This window comes from Symsagittifera roscoffensis, chromosome 7 (assembly GCF_963678635.1).
Source record: "Symsagittifera roscoffensis chromosome 7, txSymRosc1.1, whole genome shotgun sequence".
Taxonomy (NCBI): Eukaryota; Metazoa; Xenacoelomorpha; order Acoela; family Convolutidae; genus Symsagittifera; species Symsagittifera roscoffensis.
The window spans coordinates 34326677-34351130 of record NC_087068.1 but is presented as its reverse complement, the minus strand read 5'-3'; the positions used below and the strand labels follow the sequence as shown (position 1 = coordinate 34351130).

Here is a 24454-nt window from a genome sequence, read left to right as displayed (position 1 = left end):
GTATAGGGATTTTCTGGAAAAAAACGCATGTGGTTGATTGAGATTGTTTGTTTGGCTAGATTTTGGTGTCGTTGGGGGTTCTAGCGATGAACTTGTCGGTGGGGACTGAATGCTATTTCTAAAGTATCTATTATGAAAAAACACAAAATTGAAAAAGGTTACAAAAAAAACAAGTTTTGAAATAATTATTTTGAAATATTGAACTGGTCGAGAGAGAAGCATTTCAGAAATGATTTGGTTCGTCGAAATATTTTTTTATTTTCCGAGTTGCAAATCGAGTGTGGTCAGATTGTTTATTGATTTTTGATAAGTGAGTTGGATATGGGCATTTTTTGGTGAAGAAAAGCTTCCTAATTTTTTTTATCTATTAGATGGCTAGGGGTTTTGTGAAATTGTATCGACTTTAGGCTGAGTGATCATGTCGGATTTTGTCTTTAAGCTTATCAATATTTTTATTTGGGAGAGCTGTTGTATATAAGTCGAGACAATGTTGTTGATTTTTGTACAGCGTGATAGTAGAGCGTTTTAACATTTAGATTATGTTTATTTAAGTTGTCAAATATAAGAAAATTGCTTATTTTGACCTGTAGGTATTTTAATTAAAATTTTATATCTATTTGGAGTTAACAGATTGCAGATTGTCGGCTAGTGAAGTAGTGTCAAAATGCGATGATGTTTCGAAATGAATTTGATTGATCGAATTTGAGCTAGTTTGTTCAATGAATTATTAATAATAAAGCAATTAATATAAATCAAAAAGGTATGAGTTAAATGAAAATTTTTTAAGTAATCAGGGAGTGGTTTCTGAAATTCAACCTTCTTGAATATTTTAGATTGCGGAATGAAGGTTCTTTAGTCTTTTCGTAGTTGACTTCGGAGTCGTGATGATTTACGTTGTTGTGATTTTTCTTTTGTCTTTTATGGTAGATTTTTTTTCTTCTAGTTTGCAATTTAGCCTTTGTTTTTAGCTGTTTTCTTTCAGTTAATCACTGTAGCTTCCTGTGGAGTGGTTTCAATTATTTGTTTTATGTTTTTTTGGTAAAACTGAAGAACAATTCAAATGTTGGTTTTCTTTTTGGTCCTTCATATCTGAAGTTTTTGTGCAATTTTAATCCTTTTTCAGGCAATTTATGTTCGCGAAGGGCGTTTTCTTTTGGTTAATATGGCAAAAGATTGTTTTTGTGTTAATTTTTTTCTTTTTTGTTAGAATCAAAAAAATTATGGGTAACGTCAATGGGTTTGTCAATTATTTGGTATGGTTTTTCGGATAGGTTGTAATTTTATGTATATTCCTTTTTGTTTTAAAAAAGTTGAAAATATAACATATGTTCCGATTTTTGAATTTGTAGCTAGTGTGAAACATGAATTGATTTGTGATTGATTTTTTTGTCTTAGTAATAGTTTTTAGCTATTTTTTGATAAACTCCATTGTGTTTTCATCTCGGTTTAGGATGCAATATGTATGTGTTCGAAACGCTAATTTTAGGTTTGTGGATGATGAAAAAGATCTTCATCGTGTGTATGTAATGGTAAATCATAACAAGTTGAATCTTTAGTAGGTTGGCAATAACTTTGTGCGTTTTTTTAAGATTTTGCTGTGAACATTATTGGTTTCTGTAGTTTTTTATTAAGTAATTGGTTTCCGAATTTATTGGTTTTAATTGGTTTCCGTAGTCCTAAGGTTGTTGTTATTTGTGAGTTATAAGATAGTGGAAATAGTTTTACGTCAGTTGACCATTCAGTGTTTTTACTATCGTTTCCAATAATGATACATCTAAGATATTCTGATAGCAAGCGGTGCAGATCTTCGACAAAACCATTTATTCATGGGGCATAACATTGCCATTGTTTGTAACAAAGATTTCGGGTAAACCAAATTTGGCTATCCAATGTTCATAGAGTGTAATTTATGCGTAATAAGCATAACAATGAGGTACTGGGATAAGTGATACGTAGTGGGTAAATGCATCAATTATTAGTACAATGTATGAATTTTCTTCTGAGGAGGGCGATATAGGGCCTTTTGTGTCAAAGGATAATCTGTTGATAAAATATAAGCTTTGTCCTTTAAGTCTTGTTTTTGATGTGGATTGGGTTTTTTAGTTGACATGTTATGCATTCATTACATAAAACTTTCATCCAAATTGGTGCATTTGTAAAGAAGTGTTTTTGGATCAAGCTTGAATATGTTTTTACTGATCCTGATGTCTTTTTGTTTTTAGAGAATGTGAGATGTGAATTGCTAGAAAAATCAAACTCAAAGGTAGACAGGGTAATTTGGTTTCCCTGTTTTTAAATTCAAGGAGATTTTTGTTTTCACTTTTTGTTGTGTTATTGAATTTTCTGAAATTTCTAAGGAGTGTTTTTTTCCCTAGAATTGTCATTACTGCTTTTATAGGTTTTGTTATTACTTATGCTAGGATTTAAGTTGTCTAATTACAGGGTCAAGTTTTTGGTATTTATGTAATAATTCTAGCGTTAAGTTTTCTGTAACTGGTAGAAAAATGATTCGAGTTTTGGTTTACGAGAGAGGTATATTATTTAAAGAGTGTTGTAAATTGAAAAATTTAAAGGAAATAGGTTTTTTATGTACAATTTTTGTTTAGCTGATTTTTGTTGTGTGCTGTTTTTGATCCATTATGAGTATAGTATTGGTTTAAAGGTAGAATGTCCTAATAGATCTTCTTCATAATGGTTAGCTTAGCAATCAGAGTATAAAGGAAATTGTTGTAAATTCTTTAACTCTGTGTTGTCGAGATCGGTTTTTACTGCATATTGGCATTCCAATTGTGGTGATGTTTCGTCTTTTTCAAAGGAAATATTTATATTTTGTGGCTTTTTTACGGTTGTTTTCTTTGTTATTAACTCAGGTGTTGTGTTTCGACTAAGTGTGTCTGGTAATGTAAGGTTTTTTCCTGCAGTCCAAACCTTGAGTAAGTTTGGAAGTTTCCTTAAGATAAATGGAAATATATAAACTCTATTGTTTGGGTTTGATTTTTGTGTGAATGGAAAAACTATAGGTTTGTGATCTGTATCTAAAAATGTTGGCTGTTTTGATCCACGGGTTCGAAGTTCATATTCCGTGAGAACATATTTTATGGCCTTACATTTTTTCATAAATGTAGAGAGTAAGTTCGGCTCGGGTAAATAGCCTTGAATTCGCTGAGATAGGTTCGTTTTATTTGTATTTTTGTGTGATGGTAATACTGCTGCGCCAATTCCAAAGTTTGAAGCGTCACAATTAGCATAAAATGGTTGATGGGGATCTGGTATCATATTTGATATCTGATCTGTAAGGAGAACTTTTATTTCATCAAATTGTTTTTTTTTGTTTCCATGTACATTCAAAATTACTTTGCTGTCTAAGAACAGTGTAAAACGGTCTTAGATATAATTGCACATTATATATTTTTCCATAAAAAAGTTAACATTCCAAAAATGTCTTTGAATTTCGTTTCATTTGATGGGGATTGAAGTTTCATTTTAGCATCTATTCGCAATTTTATTGAAGTGATTGTGTTTCCTTCAATAAAATGGCCAAGGAATTGAAAAAGGGTAAGAAAGAAATGTGATTATTTGTTATTTGTCTTTTTGAGCTGATATATCCTACTGTTTGTTTGTGCGGTGTGATTACTAGATCGTCTCTTTCGTTTCTAATCAAACAAGTGTCTAATATGATTGTTTGTTTGCTGCCTAAATTATCTCTTGATATAAGGTTAAGGATGATGGATGCAATACTCGGAGGTTAGAGTTTTTATGTCTTAAAATTTTAGGTCCTATGGTTTTTGTGTGGTTTTCTTAGTTTGCGGCATAGATTGTCGTGGTTGACGGGTTGTAGAGAGAGTATATCAATTCGTATAGAATGTTTTTGTACTTTGTCGTGACTAGATTTTCGGAAAAGAAGAAATTACTGAATCTTATCTAGGGGTTTGATTTGTGATCAAATGATGGAGAATAGTAAATTTAGATCCTTAGGTACTTTTTTAGAACTTACCAATACTTCAAGGTTTTAGCCTGCGTCATCTAAGAGGAAAGGCTCCATGAAGGATAAGTAACCGAAGTTCTTCACTGTTTATCTTAATTAAATGGTTAGTTTTCATTAAACTCTTTTAGTCCAGGGTCTTTAATAAGGGTTGACGAGTGAATCGACCTTTGAGGTCGTTGGACACTTTGAATTAAAAGGTGCGGAGAACTAAGTTTTTCTAATTGATCCGAGGGAGGCCTTGATGATCAGATAGTTTAAATGAAATAAAATGTACTCTAAGTTAAAGATCCAAGGGAAGCATTGATGATCTGTTTTTCAGTTGAAAGGGTTTTATTAAAAAGCAAGGATAAGCCTTGATAAATTTTAAAATAAAGTTTTAAGTGAAATTAAAGTGTTGAGAGTTAGTCTTTAAATGATGTTAGTTTTTTGAATAATTCTGGTTACATTTTTACGTGATGAAGCTGGGATGAAGAAAAAAAAAGATTTCTTGAGAAGCAAGAAGTATTTTATAATTTTATAAAACTTACGTTAAAACTTTCTACCAACTAACTTTTTTAATTAGACTCAAAAAATTAATTCTTTTAAAAAGTTTTGAAATTAATTTATTGCCGATTTGGAAAGGAAACAACTTCTGCTACTTTTATCAGTCAGAGGTACCCTAAAGTCAGAGTTTCGAGTCCCGGCTAGGCAGTTTTTTTTTCAGAACTGATAAAACTGAAGAAAAAAATTTCCGGTGGTTATCGAATTGTGTGACTTTCGTTTGTTCTGCTGATGTTTTACCGTTCTTATTTCCTTCAAGTGTTTTTGGTTTACATCTGTTTTTTATAAAAGTTAAAACCACATCTCTGAATATAAATTTTTTGGTTTATCTTTCTTTTTTAAAGCTTCAAAGCTATACTCGGCCTAAATGATTTTGTCTTGTTTTTATTGGCTAATTTAATTTATTTTTTGTCGCTTACAGGGTAAAAAAAAACAGTGATTTTTTTGAAAAGTTCAGGTAGTTTTGGCAAATTTCGAAATTTTAAAACTTAATTGCTCAAATTTTCATAACATTAATTTCTTATGGCTTTTTTCTGTTTAGTTCTTGCTCAATGGGCGTCTAGCCACTTGTTGTTGGCGTATATGCCACTCGGTCATTAAAAGCATATTTAATGCTGTTGCTGTGTTTTTTGTCCATATTTTTTTCAGATTTTTTTTTCCGCCTCACTTTCATTCGCTAGCTTGCATTGCTGCGCTTGCGTTGTATTGGAAGTGATGCGAGGCTCCGCTTTGCCTCTGTTTTGAATAAATTTTAGTGTCTGAGTTTTTTGCAAAGATCTTCTAACGAAATCTAAAACGTGTGTTTTTGTTGAAGCCAGTTTAGTGTGTGAAAAACACACCCAAATACAAGGTTTCGAATCTCATAGTCCGACTTCAAAATGTTCTTGAAAAGTGTGATTTATTTGAATTCATAGTTATACTCGTTTTAGCTCCATATTTATTATCGTTGAGGCAGGTTCTGAGATGAAAATGAGAGAATGAAATTGTTTTGAGGGTTGCCCATTTTTTTAAAATGCATGGCACTTTTTATAAATGGGATTTTTAACACGTTCTTTGAGGTCAGAACTTTCATAAACTGCAAAAAATATGGCTGTTTCGTGCAATTTTCAAAAATACTGGCATCAGGGGCGAATTTAGGGGGGGGACGTTCTTCCTCTCCGTCAGGGGTTCGACCCCCTGCCGACCCAAAGGGTCCCCCTTTGTACTATTGGAACCAGATATAAACTATAGTTATTATTGGTTATAAATTGGATATTTTATCTCTATAAAGTATTTAATATTAACCAATCACGATCCATCTAACTAACAACCCACTTATTTGTAAGTGCTGAAATTACTTGTAATTTCAGCACCAGAGAGATTTAAATTTAATTTAGAAATTAGTTACCTCTCCCAGAGAACTTTAGCAATCGCAATAAGCCAGTATACTCTAGATCTATTGAGCCTAGCAGAGACTAGTTAAACATCCTGAGACTAGTAGATATAAGAGTAAGATTAGGATCGGTATTAGACTAAGAAGTTGCACGAATCTATCCGGCCGAAAATAAGATAGCGTGACGAGCAGACGGTGTACCCTATCCGAAATTACTCTATGAGTTAAACCTAAAACCTAACTCACTATTGTGAGATATCCATTTTTGGGGACGGACCCCAAACTTTTTCTAAGGGCGCCCTTGGCTTCAACTTATACTAATTTTGAAGGGGGAGCGCGCGCCGAAAAAACATGATTTTTTGGTCAAAATTTCCAAAAGATGCCTTCTTCCAAAAATTTGCCGGCCGCGCAATAAAATATGGCCGAGCCAGGGTCTATGTAGTGCTTTGGGAGAGCTCAGAAAATCTATTTGGTCGACCTCAAAAAAAAGGTCGGCAAAATTTTCGCATATAGCCTTCTTGTCAGAGAGGGGGAATTCTAGCTATCAGTAGTGACAAAAGACCCTGTCTCAAGGATTTGACCAGCAGATTTCAATTCTAAGCGAGATATATGCTAAAAACGAGAATCCATGGCTCCCTGAACTTAATCATTCTAACATCAAAACCGATTGATTACTCAGATCATCGCCCACAAAAAGGCTCAACATTTGTGCTTAAACGAGAAAACATTACCTTTTCTGTCAAAGATTGATTTAGATTAAGGGAAATATGAAACAAGGCAAAGTTGTTCCATGATATCATTGGACAAACTAAAACCGATATCCACAGGCCATGAACGGGTTATTTCTTTTCCCATATTTTGCATATAACAGTACATGTTATAAAATTTCCTCGCGATTTCTCTGTAGAAAGCAGCGAATTCAACGCCTTATCAGTTCTGCATAACCTGCTTCTGTATAACTGAAAGAGGTGACCTTTAGCTTTCGGGTTTACAATTCTATCTAGACTGTGCTAGCAATGGTTCCACTTATCTTAGATCTGGGGTAGTTCCAGGCTCTGTGTTGTGTGGGTGCAACATGCAAATCGTATTTACGTTGTTATGAGTGCCAGTCATTCCTTTTACTCTTGATTTTAACTGAGTAGTCAAACCGGGAACCGTTTCTCTAAATATTCCATTCCATTTCTTCACAGTTCTATTCATACAACTCTTGACAACGAAAATGGGTACGTAGATTTTAAGGAAATCAAAAAGTCGGATAGAATTTTTACACTGCCCGAAACACTTAAAAAGACCCATAGTTTCCATCACAGTGTCTTTGGGCATTTTTTGAAGATTTTTACTCAAAAACCCGCCACGCATTCCTTTGTTTTTTCTTACAATTGAACAGATTAAGAGCAGGTCGATCAAACTGGGCTGTAGCGGATGATTTGAAAAGGTGGTAGATCTCTATGGCTGTGAAAATAAAGGCTTCAATTCATCCAACTTGAAGTAAAATTGTACGAAACACAATTGTCTTGTCGATTCAGCAGCCGGTATCAGTTTTTTGTTAATAAGTTGCTGTTTTTGTCAAAATTCGTTTCCTGCAAAAGATTTCAGCAACTTGTTAGAAAGTTTTAAAGTCAATATCGATCTTGATCAAGCTTTTTTGAGATGCCTGAATTCATGTGATTCAAGTTCGCAATAGCTCACAGTGAAATATGAATAATTTGAAAACTTTTTTGAAGATTTTCTGAATTTCATGATTTTTTTCTGTAATTATTGGCGTTTTCAGAAAATTTAAACCTCCAAATGATGTTTCGGAAAGTTGAAAAGTAAAACCTGGTTGAAGGCATTTTTCATGTTTATACCTTACGCATCTCAGAAGCTGGCTGATGTTATCAACGGATACCAATCAGAAGTAGTGAATTATCTTGAGTCACGCTTTTTATGGACTAAACATGCCTAAGTTTTTGAAAAGCAACGTTTTACAGATGATAAAATAGTGGTTTGAGGTACTCCTAAAATTTCAATTTCGGCTTGAAAACCCTTCAGCTTGCAGTCCCGTCGGCCTGTTGTCCTAGAACCGTTCAAAAAAGCAGCAAAGCTAATTCACGTGCACAAAAATTCTTTTGCAAATTTTAAACGCAGCGGATTATTGTGTCACGGAGCCGAATACCCGGATAGCCCAAAAATAGATTCGTTCCCAGATAGCCGAAACACAATTTCGTTCCCGGATAGCCGAAGTGTTTTGAGGTACTTTTAAAATGGTAATTTCGGCTTGAAGTCCCGTTGTCCTAGACCAGTTCAAAAAAGCAGCAAAACTCATTCACGTGCAAAATACTTTTTTTTTGCAAATTTTATTCGCAGCGGATTATTGTGGAGCAAGTGGTCGATACGGTGGCGCGTCACGGAGCGGAATACCCGGATATCCGAAAAATAAATTCTTTGCCGGATAGCCGAAAAACAAATTCATTCCCGGATAGCCGAACAATAAAATCGTTCCCGGATAGCCGAAAAATAAATTCGCTCATTTCTCTACTTCTTCCCACTCCCTTGCCCTCCTCCCAATTACCCCTCCCCCTACACACATTTACCCCACCATGCCCATCTGGCAAAAAATGAACTGTTAAGAACCACCAAACTGAGGGCCCAAATTGAGGGCCCCAACCGAAATTATAATCAATTATAGTGTTGATGCAGGCGCGGATCTAGGAATTTCTCGAGAGGCGGGCGCGGGGGTACAAATATTTAAAAACTAACAAGCAAAAACGCCGTTTTGTGGGATTTAAAACAATTACCAAAAATTTGCAATTTTCAGCGCGTGCTCCCCTTTAAAATTAGCATATATTGAAATAATTTAGAGTTTGACGGCCAAAAAATGACTTTTGTTGTTAGTTATTCAATGAGAGTAAAAAAAAAGGCACACCAATCTCCTAAAAATGTTCAAATTTTTGTAGCTAACAGGCTGCAAAATTTTGAGGAATTTTTTGTCCAATCAAAATGGGTCTCATATTGTGAAGAGTTTTCTTATTTGATTTAATTAAAACTTGAGGTATTTAATTTTCGGCTACCCGGAAATGCGGTTCCGTGGGTACGCACCGCCGATACTTGTGAAAGCCGAGTTTGAAATTAGCATTCTGACTTGCTAATTATTGCGAGTACCTTACAATACTTTTGCATTTTCATTTATGTTACTTAGTTTTATCTTGCTCGGCCTGGGGCTAGGTCTTTTACCAGACCAACCTTCTACCAGACTGACCTTTTACCAGACCACAATGCAATATTTCAATTGAGATAAAATTGAATTAGTGGAAAATTCGAAACGGAAGCGGTTACATTAAGCAAAACTTCGCTGAGAAGCCGTGAAAACATTGTCGTTAACCAGACTAAACGGCGTCATTGCATCTGTCTATCAAATTTGTTTGTCGAGTCTGGTAAAAGGTTTATGTTGTAACTTTTCTGGTAAAAGGTTGGTCTGGTAAAAGGTCGATCCCCTTTCGGCTTCTGTTGCAATTAATCTTGTCGCTTGCCTACGAAGTTTTTTTTTCGAAGTGAAAAAAGGTAAAATTTTATACTTCCTCTTTTCATTCCGTTGTGAATTGCTTTAAAATGTCGAACGCTTTCAAGAAAAAGGAAACGAAGTTTTTGTTTTTTCTTCTGCATTACGCTTTCAAGAAAAAGGAAACAAAGTTTTAGTTTTTTCCTCTGCAAATGTCGAAAGTTTTCAAGAAAAAGGAAACGACGTTTCAGTTTTTTCTTCTGCATTACATACTTCATCGAGACCTATGTATATGATTTAACTCTTCATGTGAATTCGCTGGTCATTTAAATATAAAAAAATGCGAACTTACTGCGTTGATTGGCAGTAGACTGTGAGTTTAAGCCCTAGATGGCTCACTCATAGAGTAATTTCAGGTAAGGTACACTGTCTGTTACTCACGCTATCTTTTATTTCGGCCGGATAGATTTGTGCAACTTCTTAGTCTAACACCGATCTTAATTTTACTCTTATAACTCCTAGTCTCAATAGATCTAAGGTATACTGGTATTTGGTAGTGAGATATCTGAAACTGTTCTAAATAACAACTCTCTTCTAACTTTTATTTAAGGTTTTCTCTTGCTGAAACTATGAATAGTTTCAATGTTACAAATAGTTGTCAGTGTTATGGATCATGATTGATAAGATAGAAATATTTTGTAGAGATAGTTTTATCAATAATATAATTGGTAATAAATACTAATACTAATTTTAAACTGGTTCAAACTATCCGGGGTTTAGAGAGTTTTAGTTTTCCAAATGCCTTTTGTAGTGAAGGATGAATAGAGAGGTTTTTTGGTTCTTTAAGTATTGTTTTTTGATGCAGTGACTGCGTGAAGGAAGGAGAGATGTACTTGTCGGCGTACAGAGAAGGAGGGCAGTTGTTCGTGTTCCAGAAGTGGGTCTCGTTCAACCTAGATTTTCTTGAGTGATCGTGTCAAGATTTCAGATTAATGCAATGGTGTGTTGATTTCGTTAAGTTTGAGCGAGACTATATGCAAGGTGGAGTTGGACTTCTCTGTGTGAAGCGCCAAGTGACTAGGATCTGTATGTGAAGTCCACGTCAAGTCGGTCAATGTTAATTTTTCAATGAAAACCATTGCTGCGATGCTGGGTCGATACTCGAAAGCCTGTAAGGGTTGTAACTACGGCAACAAACCAAAAGTTTTGCCATTCTAAATTCTAAATGTTGTCGAGTTTTCATATCCTTTGCTGCTCGTTTTTTTTTCTAAGAAATCTTTCTACATTGCTTAATATATCTATATCTTGTAAATGAGATCAATTGTAATTATGATGAATATTAGTTGTTTTAGCAGAAGCGTTTTTCTATACTTAGTTTTGGTTATTTCAAACATTCGCTCAGCCTAGAGTAACTCTCGTCAAAAATAACTCTTGTCAAAAATGCATGATGTAGGGCGGTGGGCTAAACCGGTTATAGAGCATGCTCAGGACATCCTACTGGGTGGTGAGACCAGTTGAGGGAGTATGACTTTACCGTCTCTTTGGACAGAGTCTTGTTCTTTTTTATCAGGTGTTTTTCTCTTTTTTATCTTTGGTTGTGTCCTTTTATCAAAAAAAGTTTGTTGTGTACTGATTTTTTCTGTCGATATTTTTGTGTTTCAAGTGATTTCAATAAAACCGGAAATTGGGTTTCAAAAGACTTATTTATCCCATTTTAATCTGGGTTTAATGTGGTCTGAGTACCGTGGAGTTTCATTTATTAAATAATTCTTCGTGGGCGAGTTGCTCGAATTTGTTGGATAGAGTGCGCAAATTGTGGAATTGTGGGCGAGTAAATGAGAATTTTTCGAAGTTAACAAAAAACGCACACTTAAGAAGGTAAATTATCTGTAATTTAATTTCATTTATAATTTCCTAATCCGTTTTTTTGAGTTTTTACTACAGAAATTTTAATTAATTATATCTGTTATTAAATTTGTTTCATTTGAATAAATCCGTTTCATTGTTAGATTCGAAATTAAAAATTTAAAAGGAGTTTGTGATTTTTTAAATTTTGATTTTATTCTATAAACGGTTGACTGGTGAAATCTAAGGAAGAAAAGTGAAAAACACGTGAAAGATATTTGTGTTAATAATAAAAAGTAAAGGGGTTCGGTTTGCGGGAAAAATCACTGGGGGAAGTTAGTTTCGATAGTGTGAGATGTTACTAAAAACTTGGCAATCATGCGGACTATTTTTTAGTGCGAAGCAGTGGCCGAAGAAGTTCATGCGCTCTGATGATTTTTACTTCTTCGGTAATTGTGAAAAATTCGCGATTTCAATTTTTGATGAGAATGTGAAGCTCGTGGTTAAATTTGATATTATGGGTGTTCTCTAATAGGGCTTTTTCAAAGGGCTGTATATAGTCGTGGGGAGGTATGATGGGACAGGCGTCATCTAGTGAGAATTGTTAATCAATGGGCAAAATGTATATATCTGTCGGACGGGATCATAATTACGGAGGATGCCGTGGAATATGATGGATTTATTGCAATGTGTGAATTTTAAGAAATATGATGATACGTATTTTGAGTTAATGAACATAAATCGATGATGCGGGTTACAAGATGGTGAACTGTGATCATAATGTTTTTGTATAAATTTATAATATGTTTATGAGTGGGTTAGATTCGATTTTAACATTTTTTCCTGTGAGCTGTCGATAACTCTTTCTTTTGGTGTAATGAAGTATAATAGTAGTGCGGAGTGATTAAATTTACAAAAGAATGGCTCATAAGCTTTGGTGTTTGTTAGTGTGTGAACGATTATGTGATCGATTTTTTTATTAGTTTTGTCCAGAGAAAATAAATATTTTGATTTGAAGAAAATTTTTTCTGTTAGTTGAGGGTTTGTGTTAGGTTCGTCGTCATCTGGGAACTTTTCCATATATCTGGTGACAGCATGATCGTAATGGTTATTAGAAAATCGATTTTTGCGCGGTGCTATGAATCTGTTTAGTGTTTGGTTCAAACCTATGGTGGTGAATGATTGTCGTGAAGTGAGGTGGTGAGTTGGTAAATGATAGAGTCACAGAGTTCGTTATCATCGTTTTTTTTCAAAGGGAGGAGAACATATTCTTTGACTTATGATGTGTGTTGGATTTCATTATCTGTATTGTAGTAAGTACATTGAGGCAAGTTATGATTTTAAAGTTCTGGGGTGTCAGTGGGTTGGGGGTGTTGAGAATATTATCGGGATGAAAGTGGACGACTAATTAGGAATTGTGGTGTAGTGTTAGGTTGCTTTTGTTTAAAAACTTTCGTTAAGGTGCTTTCTGTAGATGCTAGTGCATACAAAGAGTGCATTTTTTGATTTCATTTTTTCACAAGAAATCTTCGCAAACGATTCTTTTTCGATTTTGAAACTTGGTCAACTTGAGATTATCAGATGTGTACGGCTCCCGTCCATGGCAAGGATTTTGTGTGGGAGGAACAGCGCTCACTTGACCTGTAGCTCTGTGATCTGTTAAAAAGGTACTGTTAACTGGAATAATAAATCCATTGTAATCTAATTATAAACAGTTACATTTAACTTTTGCAGTCTAATTATGAAACTCACTTATTACCAATTTTTTTGTTCGTTTTTGTCAAGTGTTTTATTTGTTGGAAAGTTATTGTATGGAGGTCACCCTGCCCGCACCGGACTTTCAGTGATAACTTTTTAATTTTTGTAGTTAAATGTCCAAAAATCTTGTTGAACATCAAAACCGAGAAACATACATTTCCGTAAGCTAAGTCTAAGAAAAATTAACAATCATACAATGTTAATATGCAGCCATCAAACTTTCGAAGAATTGTTTTCCTGTTTTGGCATATATGTCGGTGTATCGTCATAAATGAAAAAAAGAAAAACGTTTCCTCAAAATGGCTAATCATACAGTTTCCTTTTTGAAAGTTCTACGAATAGCATTTTATGACAGCGGAAGCATGTTTCTTTTGTTCGAATTCGCTCCAGATTTTTTGAACAAAAGTTTTCAAAAAAAATCTGCATTCAAAAATTATTGGATGAACAAAAACAACCGTTTCTTTACCGTTTCTCTGGATTTCCCGTTGTTTTCCGTTTCTCTGATTATTTGTTTCAAAAACAATTATTTATATCGCATAACACGTTTTTGTATGCTTGGATCAAGGCATGATCAATTAAAAACTCAAATTTTAATTAAGCCATGTTTGAAAGTTTTTGTCAAAATTTAAAATTTTGATATTTTCATTTATATGTAAGACAAATAAAAGACAACTCGGGTCCCTTAGAAAACATTAGAATCGAAAGACGGGCAAACCATTGGTGACTCTATTATGAGTAACCAAAGTCTTTGCCACTTGTGTTCGGTTACGAACACCACCCAAAAAACTTGAGAAATTAAACTTGAAAAAGTTAAATTTTTTGTTTTATGGTAAAATGCTGGTCATACAATTTCCATATTAAAAATCAGTGCTCATAGAATTTTGATTCAATTTTCTTTTCTAATGGAATTGCATGAAAAGTGAATGATTAAAATTTTTCCATTTATGAAAATTGTATGAGTAGCCTTTTTTCTCCTTATAAAAAACTTTCCAAAGCAATTTTTCGCACAGCGTACTAGAATTGCAAGGCTACCGAGTTTGAAAATGCCCGTTTAACTCGTAAAACTCCAGAACACCTCCTCCCCGCTGCATTTCTATGGATAACAAAACAATACATCTGAGGGCTCTTTTCCAGTTTCCCACCCCCTCGTAAAATTACAATATAAAAATATTCAAAAACTGTTCATACGGCGTTTTGCATGTAAATTTTGTTCCCCTGATCACGCTGACACGTTGTAATGCAGTTTTTATCATAATAAATCATTTTAAATTGACTTTCGCACATTGAAGTTGAGGAAAAATCAAAGGGTGGAACTGGGAAGAAGCCCATCTGAGTTTCATTGTCAGTATCTTCAAAAGTGAAAAATCATCGTTTATAATCAAATTATAATTAAATTTTTCTGAATTGAAAACATTTTGTATATTAGTTATAAACAGTTAATTGCTTTATTTTTTTGGGTGGTTGTTTTTGTGCTTCAGCGAGGTTTAATTTTTTTTTTCAGTTTTTTTGGACTTAACATGAATATATTCAGGGGGGATTTAGGGGGAGGGGGGGTTGCGTCCGCCTCCACTCCTCAAGGATTCGACTCCCTGTCGACCCAAAGGGTCCGTAATTTGTACTTTTTTGAGATATCCTCCATTTTTGGTGATGGACCCCAAAAGTTTTTCTAACGGCGCCTTTGGCGCCAACATATACCAATTTTTAGGGGGGAGCGCGCGCCGAAAAAACGCTATTTTTTATTCAATTTTCCAAAAAAAGCCTAAAAACGCCAGTAGTATGCATATAGTGCGTTAGGATCGGGGGGGGGGGATGTCATACATGGATGACCATTAGGTATAAATCATAATGGTCACCATGTTTTAAATGATCAGCAATGGTCACCATGTAATAATCCTAATTGTCTTCTTGTATAATTTTATACCTAATAGTCCTCATGTAAAACTTCGGTATATTATTGAGTATTCCCACTGAATGTTGTGGAAACGGGATTGGAATTAAGTTTTGGTCGGTGCATGTTTTCCATTCTAAAGTTTTGGTCGGTACATGCTTTCCATTCCAAATGACGTTATATACCTATTATATGCCACCAAACTATATGGTATATAGGAAACCAAAAGATTTTGGCAGCGTAGCTTAACTGTTGGGTGCGGTGAACGATTTCCTTCAAAAATGCATGTTTTACTGCTGATTCTCGAAGAAAGCAAATTTCGTCAAGTGCGGCGGCCGCCACCTCTATTTAGGCAAAAATTAATAATCAATTTGACCGAAATAAGAATGAAAAATTTCGTTCAGCCAAATGAAGGTAAAAACAAAGAAAAATTACGAAACACTGAAAACTCTAAAATAATGAAATTGGCTGAAAAATTTCGACATTTCCATTTCCCGTGTCTACAGGAGACTGAAAAAACGTCTAAAATCTATGACAAAAGCTCTGATTTTATAGAAAGGTTGAAAGAGCTAATAAGTTGAAGTTGGTAAAGATCTTGAAAAACGAGAAAACTGATGAAAGCCAAAAGTGGACATTAACTTTGCTGCAGCCATTTCTAAGACTTGCATATACAACTTTGTATAATAAAAAGGAAACAATTTTCGGGGCTTCTAGAAAACGTTTAGTTTTTCCTATTAACTTTTCTGTGCTAAAAAAAAATTTGGAAAATATTCATCAAAGCGGACCTAGAAACTGGGGGAAAACTGTTATGTGTGTGCCAATATATACGAAAGAACAGAGTGACCATCAAATAAAGCAGGTGAAAACTTTTTTGCTACTTTTAAGGAAAGCATTTATTTAAATTGGAGCAAATTCAATCGGGAAAGACTCTACACAAACTAAGACAAGTTATGGATACAAACTCAAAACTTGATATGAATTCGGAGTTATAATTTGAGCATCCAAAATTTTTGATTTTTCCATTAAAAGAACATGCAATTAAATAAATTTTAATTTTGATACTACAATCTGGTCAACTGTTCTCAGTATCTTCTAATTAACTCAATTTGGCTTTAGCAAGAGCTTTCTATTCAAAAGTTTGAAGCGCTATCAGTTATTATCATTGATTAACCCTCTGCTCAACAAATTAAATTTTGAGTTTTTTAATATAAATCTGATCTTTTGAATGTTTCCATGATTAAGCTATTGTCTCTCGAAATACGGTGGCTTTTCGACCAAGGATGATAGCTGTTTCAAACTAAACAACGCTTTCACACCAATTCGGCTACAGCAGTTTCCGAAAACTTGTAAGTGCCATTTTGTAGTTTCAATGCATTTCGATAAACTTCAATTATATTGTGTTATTTTAAGCTAGAACAACTAACAAAGACATGTTTAATATGACAATAAAAATTTGTTGGACAGTTTTACTTTGAGGAATTAAAATTTTGAGCCTCAATGCAGAAAGACTTGCTAATCATTTTTAAAAAAAGGCGTAAGCATTTTGAGCTATTTCATTGAAAGCTCTATCGACTAAATAAATCTTGAAATTAAAAAAAGTGGTACTGACTGTTTATCTGATTACACAATTGCTTCACTTCTGTGGGTTTATAACTTTGATTCAAAATTATGATTTTTCAAATGAAAACCATTGAAAATTTGTGGTTTTTAGAGATTGATCAATCATCCTTCAAATATACAGTACCTGTCAATGAGACTTTGCTCGCTTACCGTCTTCAGCTCTACCAGCCGCATGTCTGCACGATCAATGATTTTCCTCAATAAACCATAAATTATTTCTAATAATTTTCTGATCGTAATTTTTACCTCTATGAGCAACAGTTCATCAAACACTTTGGACTCCATGCTGTCTCCAATTGGACTTGTTGTTTGATGCTTCCATCGACAAAATTTTGTGAAAACTTGAAAACTGATCTTTCTTATTACAATTTTGAAACATTTTTCATAATCTTTGACTGCAGATAAATTGAAATTATCAATGCAACATATGCCACTTTTTCAAAGTGAAATATTCATAATGAGGATACCTGGAAGATCAAATATTTCGAGGAAAACTTTTTAAAAAAAATATCAATTTGTTTTGCAAATCGAGAAAACGAAAAAAACTGTCATTATAGTGTCTGGTTGATTATTCTAGAATATTCGAGAAATTTAAGAAGAAAGATAAGAAAGTTTTAGATTGAGTTACATTTATACTTTTATATGAAATAAAATAAACGATTACAACTAAACTCAAACAAATGTACCCCAACAAACATATAAAGCTGCATACTTGTAAACATAAAAAACATAAACACATTTTCATAAGTTGCAAACTTCAATTCATACTCACAAAAAACAGTCATGCGTATTTTGTTACAAACATACGTTTATTCATACACATTTAAATACTTACATAAGGTTAATCATGCAAACTTACATACAAAAACAATTACGTACACACTTACTGAATACAAATATACATACATGTATACATAAGTACAAACTTACATGAACACATACATACATACATACATGCATACATAGATACATACATACAAATTTACATATATACATACATATATAAAGTTACTTAGAGTCATTCATACAACCATACGTACAAAATTACATACATATATGCAAAAATTCTTCTATACATACAAACATTCAAAAATGAATGCATAAAGGTATGAATACAAACTCACATAGTCTTATACATATGAAGAATGCAAATAAACTACCATACAAACATAAATTTTACATACTTGCTTACATGCTTTTAAACCTGCAACCAATTATACGAAAATTTTGCTTTTACACATGCAAAGATTTTGACTTAATATTTCTGCTGATCTTTACAATAGAACCACATTTAAACACACCAGCTTACTTTCACTTCACACTCTCAAGACGAATATATACACACATTCAGACAAAAAGAGTCAGGCATTACAGACAGGCATTCATATGTCTTTCCATAAAATCATATAAACGTGCCTTTCATACTCATTTACGAATATGTATAAGTACTTGCCTACAAAAAGACGTGGAATGTACTTTACAAGCATGCAACTACTCATGTGTACACACTTTCCGTTTAAACAGACATAAAACTTCAATGATATGTTTGTACAATTTGCAAACCAGCTAACTTTTAAATCCTTTTAAACTGAAAAACATACATTGATACAAAATAATTGCTGGTCTTCATTCACTCAATCAAGCGGACATGCATTCGAGATATCTTATTTACATAAAAACATACAAATATACATAACTTCTAAATACTCAAATGAATACACACAAATAGTATGTGCATACATGATTAATTACATTTATACATGCAAAAAATTGTACACTTTTACATAGATGCATACAGTTTACATAAATAGATAAGCACACGCAAGTTTTGCTTACATACATGCAAAGATTTTACTTATTAGTTCTGCTGACCTTTGAAATACAAACACATGTAAACACACAAACCAACTTGCATTCACTTCACACATTCAGACAAAAAGAATCACGCATTACAGACTGGCATTCATACGTCTTTACATACAATCATATACATTCTTTACATATCTTTACATTTCATACTGATATACGAATATGCAGAAGTACTTGCCTAAAAATATACATTGGTTGAAAAAATATGCTTGTATTCATTCACTCAATCAAGCGGACATGCAGTCAAGAGTTCTTACTTACATAAAAACATACAAATTTACATAACTTCTAAATACTCAAATGAGTACACACAAACAGTATGTACATACATGATTAATTACAATTATACATGCAAAAAATTGTACACTTTTACATAGATACATACAGTTAAAATAAATACTAACATACGCAAAGCATATGTGCGTACATATATACTATGCTTGTAGTATCTTGTCTAACTTTCAAGAAAAACTAGAAATATTAGTAAAATTGAAGATGGGTTATAGTTATTCTTCTAGTTACAATTGTTTGGATTTACACGCGCATAAGGAAAAAAAATTGTACTCATACTTACAAACACATCAACTTGCATACATACACGCATACACAAAAAGTGTTTTTTCTTGCATTCGTTTATAGATTACTAGAAATATTCACACAAAAAATGTTCATTACGTTTTACATATGAGTATAATCAAATACAGTCAAACCTACATACACACTTTGGTTTTTACAATGCAAATGTCGCAAGCAAAAGATTTGCAAAGAAATGCCAGCTTTCAGCCAACTGATCTACACCATTTAGCAATGTTGTTCATCTTTGAAAAAAAAAAGGGCGATAAACAAATTTTTATTATGTCTGTTAATCTCTCAACCGAATTTTCCAACGGTATCAAACTTCAATTCAAAATTGACCAATGAGTCATGAAAAGCGCTTTTTGTGGTCAGAAGAAAAAACCGAGGCTTAATAACTTGCATAACACGGGAAAATTCCAAAACAAATTGTTGAAAGTTTTTTGTTGGACGGTCCGAATAGAGTTTTGGTTCGAAAAAATTTAGCCATTGTTCTAAGAATTGTAATCTTTTTTAAAAAACTTTGTTTTTTGATTCATTTGTTAGTTCTGTAGTTTGGTATATCTTCAGTTCACGATTAGGCTGCAGGTTTAACCGTACACCAAGTTACATTGACTAGAGTTGCATATTATGTTGTTTTCTCGCTAAACCATCAAAACTTTTATTATTTGAAAAAATATATTTGGTTCTGACACAGCTATTTAATACAGGTTCAACTGTTCTTTTTTTTTCATCTTTTCCCCCCGTATTTATGCAATATCGATAGTTTGAGCTATAGTATCTTAGAAAATAATCTTTTAACTATGATAAAAATAACGGTAAAGGGTATGTTTTAGAGGAAACAAAAGTTGTTCTAAGCTGATGTTCAACTCATTTTTTCAGTAATAAAGAAAACTTTCAGTAATTTTTTAAATTTGTGCAAAATAAACAACCCAACCTTCTTTTGCAATTTTGAATTTTCTAGAACGACTGTTTTTTAGACATGACTCTGAAGGAAACACAAATTTTTTATAAATTTAAAGAATTAGGAGCAAAAAAAATTTTTGTTCTTTTTGTTTTATTTAAATTGGATTGCAAAACAACCAGCTAAACATTAACAAAATTCAACTTAACTATTTAAAAAAAAACAGCACAAATCAGATTGAAAACTTTTCAATTGACGCCACGTTTAACAGAGATTGATGCGTTCCGATCCTTCTTCTTGTTTTTTTTTGCGAGCAACTGGCGTTTACATTTGGCTAATATCGGTTGTCTGCCTACTGCACCAAGGGCTCACTGTTAGACTGATTTCTGCAACGAGAGTAACAAGGTGAAGCTGGTGGCTCCATTTCCAGCCAGGCCGACTGGAGCCTCTCGGCTTCCTGGGACGATCCAAATCGTCTCTACGAAAGAGGAATGCGCTCATAAGGAGATGAGTAAATCTAGATCCTTGATTAGCATAACTTTGGCTATTTGCGCTGAATCGATGATATAAACTCCAATGATCAAAGAATTATCTTCTCTGCTGGCCTTTTAAACCATATTTGACCATATTTTCAAAAGATATAAATGCAATAAGATAACCTAATTGGAAAATATGTGATTTAGAGTGATCCATTTATCATTATTTGAATTTAATTGTTGTCTAATAAGGAAAGAAAATCTCCATGAGCAGTCTTGTCAAAAATAGTACGCTCTTGAGCGGAATCAGTCAAAATTTACACATACAGTTTTTTAAAGTTTTGTGGTAACGGAGAGCAAACATTGAACTGAAACGGTTAAAATTATGAATCAAATGATGAAAGCACCCGCCTGCAGAGGCGTTGTTATTGCGCTAAAAACAGAACAAGTCTTATCATGAATTGGAAATGAAATAGCTGATAAATGCTTTGTTTTGTGTAATCAAGACCACATCTTTTCTAATTTTTGATAGTAATTTTATCGACTCTTCTTTGAATTGAACAGTTTCGGACAAGTAAGAAAACACAGCATAGTTTTGGGCTCACTTTCATATCTTGTATTCAGCGGCTAATCTAAAATGAACACATAAATTTCCTTATGTTTGATTGAGATTTATGATTGGGTATAGATGTCAGTCCACATCCAGAAATTTTTTCAAAAAGAAACCCTTTACATTTTAACCTGATTTAGTCTTACCAGAATTCGTTTATCTGTTGGGAAACTTATTCAATTTGGCTACGCTTTGTATGATCTATCACTGGCTGATAAGCAAATGATTCGAATAAACTAGAATTTATGTATATAAGTCCGTGTTTGATTTTTTACGCGTTTTTATCGGTATGTAAATTTGTTAATTTTTATGTATATATGTTCAGAAGTGTAACAATAGCTAAGAGTTCAGCCACAAATCAAACTCAATGTAACTCTAGTTCCAGACTAGTCGAGATTTTCTAGAACATTTTACTAGGTGTTGTATCTGTACTATGTTCAACCAGATACTACAAGGTAATGTAATTATGTGTTAAGTGTGTGCTTCGCATGTTCGATATTTACATGCTTTACGGTTTGCTTGTATTGGAAATGTTATATCAGAAAAGATGTACAAGCATGTTGTTCCAAAACGTTTTCGAATCAATTTAGGATAAATAATTGTAATTGGAAATAAAATTCGATGTCAAAATCAATAGTGTGTGATATATTTTTAATGTTGTATCTGGTATTTTTTAGTATGTGGTGAACTATTCAGAAATCAAGAGCAGCAAAAAATTTGAGATGAATTGTTTGTCTATTTAAATTGGCACTTCTGATGGCATACTTTTGATCGCATAACTGACTTTATACATATGAATCATTATAAACAAATATATAAAACCAAAAACATACAAAGTAGACATTAACCGTGCTCACATTTACAAATAAAAATTGCTTAAAATGCCTATCTACACGCACTAATTTTACGTATCCAAATCTGATTGATAATCTGTACCCACTTAGCATCTGGTGAAACAATCTAGAATAACGAAGAGAAGTAAAAAGAAGAATTTGGATTGATTTTGACATCGAATTTTATTTCCAATTACAATTATTTATCCTAAATTGATTCGAAAACGTTTTGGAACAACATGCATGTACATCTTTTCTGATATAACATTTCCAATACAAGCAAACCGTAAAGCATGTAAATATCGAACATGCGAAGCACACAATTTACACATAATTAGATTACCTTGTAGTATCTGGTTGAACATAGTACAGATACAACACCAAGTAAAATGTTCTAGAAAATCTCGACTAGTCTGGAACTAGAGCTACATTGAGTTTGATTTGTGGCCTAACTCATAGCTATTGTTACACTTCTGAACATATATACATAAAAATTAACAATTACACATACCGATAAACACGCGTAAAAAAATCAAACACGGACTTATATACATAAATTCTAGTTTATTCGAACCATTCGCTTATCAGCCAGTGATAGATCATACAAAGCGTAGCCAAATTGGATAAGTTTCCCAGCAGATAAACGAATTCTGGTAAGACTGAATCAGGTTAAAACGTGAAGGGTTTCTTTTTGAAAAGTTTTCTGTATGTGGACTGACATCTATACCCAATCATAAATCTCAATCAAACATAAGGAAATTTATGTGTTCATTTTAGATTAGCCGCTGAATACAAGATATGAAAGTGAGCCCAAAACGATGCTGTGTTTTATTACTTGTCTGAAACTGTTCAATTTGAATAAGAGTCGATAAAATTACTATCAAAAATTAGAAAAGATGTGGTCTTGATTAAACAAAACACAGCATTTATCAGCTATTTCATTTCCAATTCATGATAAGACTTGTTCTGTTTTTAGCGCAATAACAACGCCTCTGCAGGCGGGTGCTTTCATCATTTAATTCATAATTTTACCCGTTGCAATTCAATGTTTGCTCTCCGTTACCACAAAACTTTAAAAAACTGTATGTGTAAGTTTTGACTGATTCCGCTCAAGAGCGTACTATTTTTGACAAGACTGCTCATGGAGATTTTCTTTCCTTATTAGACAACAACTAAATTCAAATAATGATAATTGGATAACTCTAAATCACATATTTTCCAATTAGGTTATCTTATTGCATTTATATCTTTTAAAAATATGGTCAAATATGGTTTAAAAGGCCAGCAGAGAAGATAATTCTTTGATCATTGGAGTTTATATCATCGATTCAGCGCAAATAGCCAAAGTTATGCTAATCAAGGATCTAGATTTACTCATCTCCTTATGAGCGCATTCCTCTTTCGTAGAGACGATTTGGATCTTCCCAGGAAGCCGAGAGGCTCCAGTCGGCCTGGCTGGAAATGGAGCCACCAGCTTCACCTTGTTACTCTCGTTGCAGAAATCAGTCTAACAGTGAGCCCTTGGTGCAGTAGGCAGACAACCGATATTAGCCAAATGTAAACGCCAGTTGCTCGCAAAAAAACAAGAAAAAGGATCGAAACGCATCAATCTCTGTTATACGTGGCGTCAATTGAAAAGTTTTCAGTCTAATTTGTGCTGCTTTTTTTTAAATAGTTAAGTTGAATTTATTAATCTTAAGCTGTTTGTTTTGTAATCCAAATTAAATAAAACAAAAAGAACAAAAATTTTTTTTTGCTCCTAATTCTTTAAAATTATAAAAATTTGTGTTTCCTTTAGAATCATGTATAAGAAACAGTCGTTCTAGAAAATTCAAAATCGCAAAAGAAGATTGGGTTGTTTATTTTGCACAAATTTAAAAAATTACTGAAAGTTTTCTTCATTACTGAAAAAATGAGTTGAACATCAGCTTAGAACAAGTTTTGTTTTCTCTAAAACATACCCTTTACCATTATTTTTATCATAGTTAGAAGATTATTTTATAAGATACTATAGCTCAAACTATCGATATTGCATAAATACGGGAGAAAAAGATGAAAAAAAGAACAGTTGAACCTGTATTAAATAGCTTTTTCAGAACCAAAATATTTTTTCAAATAATAAAAGTTTTGATGGTTTAGCGAGAAAACAACATAATGTGCAACTCTAGTCAATGTAACTTGGTGTACGGTTAAACCTGCAGCCTAATCGTCAACTGAAGATATACCAAACTACAGAACTAACAAATGAATCAAAAAACAAAGTTTTTTTTTAAAAAAGATTACAATTCTTAGAACAATGGCTAAATTTTTTCGAACGAAAACTCTATTCGGACCGTCCAACAAAAAACTTTCATCAATTTGTGTTGGAATTTCCCCGTGTTATGCAAGTTATTAAGCCACAGTTTTTTCTTCTGACCACAAAAAGCGCTTATCATGACTCATTGGTCAATTTGAATTGAAGTTTGATACCGTTGGAAAATTCGTTTGGGAGATCAACAGACATATTAAAAAATTGTTTATCGCCCTTTTTATTTTTTCAAAGATGAACAACCTTGCTAAATGGTGTAGATCAGTTGGCTGAAAGCTGGCATTTCCTTGCAAATCTCTGCTTGCGACATTTGCATTGTAAAAATCAAAGTGTGTATGTAGGTTTGACTGTATTTGAATACATTCATGGGTAAAACATAATGAATAATTTTTTGT

The 24454-nt window shown here is 33.2% G+C and overlaps 1 protein-coding gene across 1 annotated transcript in view; it reads left to right on the top strand.

Moving 5' to 3' along the window:
* Positions 1 to 6973: 6973 nt before the first annotated feature.
* Positions 6974 to 24454, top strand: part of LOC134851653 (gelsolin-like protein 1) — a gene marked incomplete at its 3' end in the record, with an annotated part of 40821 nt that continues 23340 nt past the window's right edge. The window contains 1 exon segment of the mRNA XM_063867830.1: positions 6974 to 7120. Within this exon segment, the coding sequence (XP_063723900.1) occupies positions 7117 to 7120 (4 nt within the window).